Here is a 10,241-nt window from a genome sequence, read left to right as displayed (position 1 = left end):
CTCACACACCAGTACAGTAGGTGGCGGTGTATGCACCCAAAAGTTGGATGCGATCCGCCAACCAAATCCTAAAGCAAAAGAAGAACAATATTGAAGGTATCATACTTCCGTACTACTTCCGGTTACAATGACAGCGCGCGAGCTACGTAGCTACCAAAATACAAGTTCTAGCTAACAGACAGCTGAATATGAATGTATATTTTATTGAACAACATAATCCCGTTAAGTGTAACGCTAATGGACTAACTAAGTAATGTTTTTATAGGGTAATTTGAGCAATTCGGTAAGCTTATTTGGGCGGGTTTTAGACTAGTAGCTACTAGCTTGCTAACAATGTCCTCGTCATCGTGGGCAGCTCCATCAGAACGCCAGGGGCAAGTGGGGGATCTCAAAACCAAGAGCAAAGAAGAACTTGTTGAATTACTGTCACGCCAAGATAAATTATTATCTAACAAGTAAGTAACTTCATATCATTCATCTGACAGAAGTGAACTCATGGTTAGTCTCTACAACAACATTACATTCTTCTAGAAACTTCCAGCAGTTGCCTAGACAGTGGTGCCAGTTTTGGCGCTTGTGTGTATATACTATCCACCTGTAGGCTAGCTAGCTGACGTTACTTGAACTAGGGAAATGCCTTTTACCCTGAACCTGACATTCCTTTGTTTTACTATCACTGCCAACTACATTTTCTTAAAGTTGTGCTGAAAGCAAGTAGTTAATTATTGGCTATCTCTTGTTGACAGACTGATTTGATATGTTATCAACAGGAGGTTTATACAGACCCTTCCAGACAAAGGGAAGAAGATCTCAGACTTTGCAGAGAGAATATGCCTTGCTCTTGCCCACAATGAAGAAGAGGAGAGGAAGCAAGATATGCTGTCATCTGTCAGGACAGAGCTGCAGTCTAAATACCAGCAGGCTTTGACACAAAGACCACGTGGTAGCCAGAATAAACCAGGAACTTCCCAACATAGGAGACAAGCTGGGGACACAGCTCCTGGAAATGTCCAAGAATTGGACGTCTCACCTCTGTCACCTAATGTTCAGGAGAGCAAAACAGTTGACACGCTGAAAGAAGACAGTGTGTCCAAAATATCTGCTGCTGGAACCATGAATATGGCCCAGGCTGGTGATGATGCAGAGGTCTCTCCAGACTCTGACAGGACAAAAGAGAGCGACCTAGCGGAAGCCTTGCAGAGGGTCACTCTGTCTGACCACTCAACTGGCTCGAGTGGATCCCTTAAAGACACATTCAACAGACCTGCTACTGGAAACCCCTTCCTTGGAAGGCAGCCACAGAAGAAACCACACTACATAGAAGTCCTGGAGAGGACTGAGAAGGACCCGGTTACGAGGAGACAGAAGTACAAGCCTAATCAGTAAGTCCACATTGTATGAAAGTATGAGAATACTGTATAGTTCAGTGATGCTGCCTTTAGTTATGGAGATGCACTAATATTCTGACCTACTAACTCTTATATTAACTCTTCCTGTAATGTTTGCAGGTTTGCCCACAACACTGATGGCTCCCCGTCAGGGTCTCTGTCACCCAACCAATCCCCTGGAGGCTTATTACCATCGCCGGTGCTCTCCGTTGAGGCCAGGAGGGAGCGAGACAGGAAGCACATTGATGACATCACTGCGGCCAGGCTCCCACTGCTCCACTACGGCCCTGCCCAGCTGCTGACACTGGAGCAGTCAGCTGACCTGCTACGCGAACAGACCAGGAAACACCAGGTGAGTGGCCTCTGGGTAGTCTGACACATCACACCACAGAGCAACATTTAAGGTATGTCCAACACCAAAATGCTTACTGCCCAAGGTAACAGTTACCCCACAGATTACATGAGGGTATGAAATGTGTTATAAGTGTTGAGGAAACGTCTACCTACCTATTCCATTATCACCACAAAAACACTGCTCATCTGATGATGAACACTCCCTATGCTACTTCCATTCATGGTATAGCATAGCAGCCTAATGCTTACTGCTAAGCACTTGCTCATTTTCCAGGTTAATTACCCTTTCAATGTAAGCATTTTTCTTGAATTGTGTTTCCCTCAGGAGTTGCAGGCCAAGCTGGCAGCCCAGAAGCTGTCTGAGGCGCTGAGGTTCAGCACAGGGAGCTATGTTGTGGAAGGGGGCTCGCTGGGCACCTACAGGGAGGTTCATGACGACGGAGCCCAGCTCTCCTCAGAGGAAGACTAATCCAGGGGGCCGCAGCAAGGAAACTCTGGTGACCCCTGACCTCTGAGACAACAGTCTCTGTGCCCTGCATCAGGACCTATGGAAGGAAGGGGATTGGCAATTCAAAGACTAGAGCCCTGCTTGAGGAGATGGAAAGGGTCATGGGCATCGGGTGGTTTTGAAGGCACAGTGGGTGTCCCTGTCTTGTCTATCCTGGGAGGTAAATTGTGTGGGTCTTGGTTCACCATCAATGATTCACTGAGTTGTCACCCAGTCAGCATCCTGTCCAGTTTATAAGAGCTGCCACAGAACCTTAGGCCTCCTGTTGGGTGAGGATGTTTTAGCCTCTTGCAGGGAGCATTAGGTATGCTATCTCACCATGTTGTCAGAGAGTAAAAGATCAGTTGTGTGATGAGGCTGCTTACAGTATTGTCTGGTATTGTTGACTCACTTGGTGGTTGCATTTCCAAAAGACTGCAAAGTAATGACTGTCTGCATGTGAGAAACATAAAGAAATTATTTTTGGGGTGATCTTTTTCTACAGTGTTTCTTATTGAAAATAAAACTCTGTTCTTACCATATTTTGGTTGATCTTATTCTAGAAATGGGAACAAATCATCATAGCCCTAAGTTCTGCGAGCTCTGAAAATAAAGGTGGAAGCGGTTAATTGCGATGGAGCAGTGTGCTGACATTTTCCAGCAGAATGTTTTCTTAACCCCGCCACGGTTTGATGAGAGCTATGACTCAGCCATCATTTAAACCCTGTGATGTTATCAGTGGAGAAATCTGTGACACGCTTTAGAAGATTAATATACGGTCTAGTGAAATATTGCAGCTTGATGGAATCGGGCCCAATGGCTGAAATACATCTGGCTTGCATTTGGCTCATGTTACTTCCCGGAGTGGCAGGGTATGATGGGATGGCAGCAGACTGACATGCCATTTTTCAGCTTTTTAAAATGTTTTTTTACTAATGCTGATAAGGAGTGCCAACAACATTAAAAACTCTTCCCAAACATCTATTCCCATCACCTCCAGTCCAATCCTCCCTAATTGTTATACAGACCCGTTTTAACTTTAGTACGATTCAGGAATTTTAATGAGGAGAAGGAGAGAAGGGATTGAGGCGAGCACAGTGGGGAAATGAGGGAGAATTCATGTCGGTCTGTCTGAGCTCCATGGTTGATGCTCCTTGATAACCCCTGGTAATTGCTGTTGAGCCATTGGTGGGAGCTGCTATAGAAAAAAACACCATCTGGCTGCTGTGTGTTTAGACACAGGTCTGATGGACTCCAGAAAGCTCTGCTCGAACGTCCAATAATAAATATGTCAGCGAGCTCAGGAGAGGATCTTCCTCGTACTGGTATTAATTAGGCCTACCTTGCTTACATAAATGTGGAGACTGTTACCAATTACGGGGTTGCATTTTTCCTACAGCTTTGTTACATGGTTTCCGGCCTGCGCTATCACTCACACAAGTACATTGATATGTCTGAGCTGGAACCAAGCATGCGTTCTATGTCCAGAGCCTTTAAGTTGTTCGTTTGGGAGGTTGTTTATAGTTGTGGTGAATCCCACACCCCTTACCTCAGATTAATAAACTGCTCAGCTAGTCTGCAAGTGATTTTGCTCCAACTGTGTGTCCGAAATCACACATCTCTGGGGAGCTGGAATAATTTGCACTTGGGAAGGCAAAATGGCATATGATTTTAAAACTGCCTGTTCAAAGAGCAGCCAGCTCGGCCGTACAGTGAACAGTGATGTATAGACTGGCATTAAACTCAATTTGGATTCGCAGCTAAATGATTGCATTATCCTACATTTGCCATGTTACAAAGTCTGAGGTCATACAATGTTTTCCATTCTCTCCCCTCTTATGTTTCTTTTTTTCTCAGAGCACAAAAGGATTTGAATAATGCAGCAGTCAGCAGCTATGTGATGGTAGTTTATCTCCCCCATTCCAATCACAACCAGCTCTGCCTCCTCTTACTGGGACCAGATTGAGTTATGTGTTCCAGGTTTTTTCGTTTCATTCATTGGTGTTTTGATATGTGGATTGTTGCTCAATTGTACATTTCAGTCTAATTTTCTATTTATGATGTAGAGCTTTTTCGATCAATGGTATTCACCGGAAATCTGTTTTCATAATAAATCCTGATGCGCGGAAGAAATATGTCAAAGCAGGTCAGAAAATGGCAGTGTTTTGATAACGGAGAAAAAATAATTCAGGGAGTGGGTGCTATTGAACTGGTATCCTGCTGTGTTCTCTCATGGTTGTACATGTAAGTGCAGATATTCAGTATTATTTTACCCTATTCCGCTGCTGTTCATTAGTCTAGTCTGCTCTGTCCAATGAGACCAGGTAACTCATAACTTTAACAAGACAACAGTTAGTTTCTCAAGCCTCTGTTTCAGATTTTGTTTTCTGTGAGAAAGTTGTGAGACAGACGGCAGTAAGGAAAAGGGTTGTTTATGTCATGCCTGATGTCTTCCAGAAGAGACATCGCACGTGGCCTCAACAGTTCTGAAAGTGTGTGCAGCTGCCCCATCATCAACACCATATGCAGATAAGATCACTGAATTCCCTGGCTGGTGTTACTCCTATTAAAACAGTGCATTAGAGATGCACTACAGCTGTCTGGAACTGGGTCTCATCATGCATGAAGTAAACATCCCCTTCAAAATGCTGCTATCTGGTATTTTTAGATGAACTCCATCCTTGACTTTTCCATGAGTTGAAGTTGATTTTAATGTTTGGTTTGTATGAAGACAATGAAAGGCTTGGTAGTATACATTTTCTTTGTCATATTGTGATTTAGTGCCTGCAGAAAGTGTTCATACTCTTTGACTTATTCCACATTTTGTTGTTACAGCCTGAAATGAAAAAGCATGAAATAGGTTTTCGCTCACCCATCTCCACACAATATTCCTTAATGACCTTTGCACACCTGGATTGTACACTGTTCAATATTCCAGTGTATATTTGGTCTTGTATTTTATGTTATTGTCCTGCTGAAAGGTGAATTTGTCTCCCATTGTTTGTTGGAAAGCAGACTGAACCAGGTTTTCCTCTAGGATTTTGCTTGTGCGTAACTCTATTTTATAGTTTTATTCTGTACAGGTTTCCTTCTTTTCACTCTGTCTTTTAGTATTGTGGAGTAACTACAATGTTATTGATCCATCCTCAGTTTCCTCCTATCTCTGTAACTGTTTTAAAGTCACCATTAGCCTCATGGTGACATCCCTGAGCGGTTACCTCCTCTCCTGCAACTGAGTTAGGAAAGACGCCTGTATCTTTGTAGTGACTGGGTGTGTTAATACACCATCCAAAGTGTAATAACACCATGCTCAAAGGGATATTCAATGTTTTTTTTTACCCATCTACCAATAGGTGCCCTTCTTTGCGAGGCATTGAAAACCTCCCTGGTCTTTGTGGTTGAATCTGTGTCTGAAATTCACTGCTCGACTGAGGGACTGTATGTGTGGGGTACAGAGATGAGGTAGTCATTCAAAAATCATGTTAAACACTATTATTGCACATTGAGTGATTCCATGCAACTTTTATGTGTCTTGTTAAGCACATGTTTACTCCTGAATTTATTTAGGTTTGGCATAACAAAGAGATTGAATACTTATGGACTCAAGACATTTCAGCTTTTCATTTTTAATTCATTTGTAAACATTTCCAAAAACACAATTCCACTTTGACATTATGGGGTAGTGTATTTAGGCCAGTGACACAACATCTCAATTTAATCAATTTTAAATGTAGGCTGTAACACAACAAATGTGAAAAAAGTCAAGTGGTGTGAATATTTTCTGAAGGCACTGTATGTTAGTAGATTCATTAGAGAAGGCCCTTGCACAGGCAGGGATAAATAGAAAAGCTGGTATGTGTTATGCAAAAATAACACTTAACCATATAAACATTTTAGATAGAAGCTGATTATGACTTTCAAAAATTATGGCCATGAGTAGTATTTGATGTCTTTAATATAGTGCTTTGCCAGAATAGCATTCTGAGTGATATATGTCAAGATATAGGCTACTGTACTGTATGTCCAGGTTACACATTGCATGCAGAACTGTATCCTACCGAGGTTCCATGTGGAATACAGTATGCCAGGCTCTGCACCCTTGTGGCCTATAAGAATAAGCCACGTTAGTTTCCCTAACAAAAATATTTATCTTACAGTAGCTGTATTCCTGACCACATATGGGGGGAAAAAACATTACATGGCTGTAATAAATTACTATGACGTTTTCAAGCTTCCTCCAGCAGATGGGACTACAGATGTGTTACCTACAGTATGTAGCTTCCACAGTCTAACACAAGATGGCAGTAGCACCACTTTGTGCCCTTCCTTACCGTACCTGGAACCTGTTGTCTCGCACCTTTTTACACTGGACAGACCACCAACAAACAGTAAACTTTGGATAAACATAGGAAGGTTTTTATTGGCCAGTTGACGATAATGATATGCACACAGAAAATAACTAGGTTCTGTTTTCATGCAACTGCTCTCATGAGGATACAGTCAGTGTTGTTTGTAGGAGTTGGAATGCAAGCACACCAGCAAGGCCTCGGCTATGATGACACCTCATCATAACTTAAAGTAAGCAACGAATGTTACCATTTCTGAATGGATCTGACTGAACAGCTGTCAGCTGTCATTTGCAGTCCTGAGCTGACATAATTGTGTTTAATTCCAGAACCTGCTGTTCTGAGGTGTGGTGGATGTCCCTCATGATTGGCCCAATGGGTCACAGCCCAGCATCTGCTTAGTCCAGATAACACCAACAATCAGCCCAGATCTACGTCTACAAATCTACCAAGAGGGGAAACAGTCTGAAATCCCTGTCGACATCTGTGGCTAAGCGGACTCCAACAACTGTTGCTTGGAGAACTTTGCATAACAATCATGAGGCTGCAGAAAGAAAAGCAGAGAAAAGAGGGTCTAGATGGGTCGAGGCCCATGGTGCGCGGAGAGGGCCAAGAAGCTGCCAGCGTCCCAGCCGCCCCATGTCTGGGCTGGCACGGCATTAAGCGGGCCGTTTAGAGGCCTGTCAAAAGCTCATCACGGCGAGGAAGCCGTCTCCGTGGGGATGCTGCGGGAGTGCCAGGGCACGGTAGGGGAGAGAAACCAGTCTTGCCCAGCAGCTTGGCCATAATGAGGAGGAAAATTCCCATTCTTGCATCCAGATTCATGTAACAATAACAATCTGCTTTTGTCCAACTTTTCTTCTTTTTTTTACTCAATACCCTTTTCCCCCCTTTAATTTCTGCTCATCAGCTATACCAAGTCCATTAATGATGATGGCTTATATTTTTTGTCTCTCACCTATTTATATCTAGTGGAGTTATGTTACGTGGTAACCTCCCAACACATTACGCAAGTCCAGCCGCCTGGCTTATTAGAGGAGTTCTACTGTATCCTGGTGCATGAGACTTCTAACTCTGACGTTCTAACTTCTAACTTCTAACTCTGACGTTGTGTAACATCATTCACGTGGTGTCTTATAGGGGTACAAAGTGAGCATGTTTCCATTCAAAGTGACAGATAGAACATTGGTTGTCTCTGTATATTTGGTAGATGGCATTAGAGAGGTTGTCATGAGGCTCTGATGACTGTGGATGATGTCAGTTATGGCAGTCAAGATGCAGAATACCAATTTTAAGTAATAACTTCCTGGCTGGGGCATTTATATGTGACGTCAATCTAAAGTTGTCAGCAAAGTGGTGTGATGAGTACAATGCAATTCTGTTTTTCATTATTTTCATTATTTTTTAACTGAAATCATGCCTCTTGATTTGTGAACGCACCAATTGACAAGCACCAGGAGTGTAAATTAGCAGCAAATCAGGGAATGGTGCCAGACATTACAAATTGAGAGCACTAACTTCATTTAAAGGGTCATGAAATACAACCTCTGAAATGTCAAATATCATTTTTGCCTACATTCTTTTTAATGTTGCAGGTGTGAAAGTTGGATGTGGGCAGGGAGTTGAACGGGGTTTTAGATCAAATCTGAAGGACAGTTAGTTCTTCTCTCATAAGCTGCAGTCATGGAGTAGGCTACAGATGAGGGGGTGTTGCTGGGGAAGGTGGAGGGGGGTTCTGTACTGTATGCATTTTGGTGAGAATGTCTTGTATTCTCTGAAGTCTGCATTGTGTAATAAAGTTCTGATCTGGGCACTGTGTCTTACAACAGTAGTAAAACCTTGCTGTAAAAAAGAGGCAATCCTCCTTAGCCCAGCTCATAACAATTACAGGGCCTCTATAAGGAACTGCAGGCTTGTTTATATGCTGTAATGTTGTGTCCACGCTAAGCTCGCTCTGAGCCCTGGGGCCTGGTGGTTTTGATTGCAGCAGGGAGTGTGTTGGAGTGCCGAGTCTGCAGCATGGTTCTGGCTCCACGGGGAGGCTCCTGAAGGGTGTGATCCGTCAGAGGAGACAGGGTGGGAGTGGGAGTCTTTTCCCTGTTTTCTTGTTTATTTGTTTGTTAGTTTGATACAAACTGCATCTGTCAGGGAAAACAGGAAGCCCCGCTCTCTTTTTTTTTCACTCCAGTCCCGTCTCTCCGTCCCCAAAAGAAAACATCTTTGTTCAATGAGGAGGAAGACACTGTCCAATTCCAAACGTTAATTATCTTAAGCTGCTCCAGGCTGTCAGCGTTAATATTATTCACAAATGATGCTTAGTCAGCACTTTTCTGATCAAGTTTCTGAACGACTGAGTGTTACATCTCTGTCTGATATCTCCTTTTGTAGTCTCTCACGGTTGTCTTAATGGTCCTGTGTGCCTCATATGACTGCCACAAGTCTCCTACAAGTTGTTGGGGCTGAGGAAGGACATAATGTACCTGGGTGTAATGTCAGGAAGCCTCCCACTGGTCGTGACAGGAGAGAGCAGTACTGTAGTGTGTGGCCCTGCTCTCACTGTGCTGCACTGGGACTGCTTCATATCCATTTACAGCCTGGGCTGCTGCTATTGTCATTAGGATTGGGTTCTATTATTAGTCAAAATCTCATGAAATCCAATCCCTTTTTAATGGTGAGAGAGTCTGGATTGGCCACCTTAATCATGTTCAGGAACATGGGCCATGTGACTGTGCAGTGTGAGAGTGTGTTACAGGATAGTATAGACTCCCGTATCCATGGCCCAGTCAGAGGGATCAGTCTCCTGTTCCTGTATTAGATATTTTATTTTAAATGAACCTTACACACTCATCCTCCTCTAGTGTTACATACAAACATATACTGAACAAAAATATAAACACAACATGCAACAATGTCAAAGATTTTACTAAGTTACAGTTCATAGAAGGAAATCAGTCAATTGAAATAAATAAATTAGGCTCTAATCTATGGGTTTCACATGACTGGGCAGGGAAGCAGCCATGGGTGGGCCTGGGAATGGCATAGGCCCACAAAAGGGCTTTATTACAGACAGAAATACTCCTCAGTACCCCCCTCCCCCATCTCAGACGATCCCGCAGGTGAAGAAGCCGGATGTGGAGGTCCTGGGCTGGCGTGGTTACACGTGGTCTGTGGTTGTTAGGCCGGTCGGATGTGATGCCGAATTCTCTATACAATGTTGTAGGCAGCTTATGGTAGAGAAATGAACATTCAATTCTCTGGCAACATCTCTGTAGGACATTCCTGCAGTCAGTATGCCAATTGCATGCTCCCTCAAAACTTGAGACATCTGTGGCATTGTGTTGTGGGACAAAACTGCACATTTTAGAGTGCCCTTTTATTGTTCCCAGCACAAGGTGCACATGTGTAATGATCATGCTGTTTAATCAGCTTCTTGATATCCCATACCGTCAGGTGAATGGATTACCTTGGCAAAGGAGAAATGCTCACTAACAGGGATGTAAACAAACTTGTGCACAACATTTGAAAGAAATAAGCTTTTTGTGCATATGGAACATTTCAGGGATCTTTTAATTCAGCTCACGAAACATGGGACCAACACTTTACATGTTGTATTTGTATTTTTATTCAGTATACACTACCGTTCAAAAGTTTGGGATCACTTAGACA

At 43.2% G+C, this 10,241-nt stretch overlaps 1 protein-coding gene across 2 annotated transcripts; it reads left to right on the top strand.

Annotated features, from left to right (window-relative positions):
- The first annotated feature begins 75 nt into the window (after nucleotides 1–75).
- LOC149983055 (DNA-directed RNA polymerase II subunit GRINL1A-like) lies at nucleotides 76–2,771 on the top strand. 2 transcript variants are annotated; one of them, XM_090238676.1, is made up of 4 exons: nucleotides 76–455; nucleotides 771–1,382; nucleotides 1,509–1,740; nucleotides 2,068–2,771. In XM_090238676.1, the coding sequence occupies exons 1-4, from the start codon at nucleotides 334–336 to the stop codon at nucleotides 2,209–2,211; spliced, it is 1,110 nt and encodes a 369-aa protein (XP_090094802.1). In that variant the 5' UTR covers nucleotides 76–333; the 3' UTR covers nucleotides 2,212–2,771. The 2 variants fall into 2 exon arrangements, with proteins under 2 accessions (XP_090094802.1, XP_090094803.1); XM_090238677.1 differs by having other exon boundaries at nucleotides 102–455; nucleotides 747–1,382.
- Nucleotides 2,772–10,241: the final 7,470 nt, after the last annotated feature.

Source organism: Oncorhynchus mykiss, chromosome 6, assembly GCF_057628025.1.
Source record: "Oncorhynchus mykiss isolate SJ-2025 chromosome 6, ASM5762802v1, whole genome shotgun sequence".
Taxonomy (NCBI): domain Eukaryota; kingdom Metazoa; phylum Chordata; class Actinopteri; order Salmoniformes; family Salmonidae; genus Oncorhynchus; species Oncorhynchus mykiss.
This window is presented reverse-complemented; position numbering and strand designations above follow the sequence as displayed.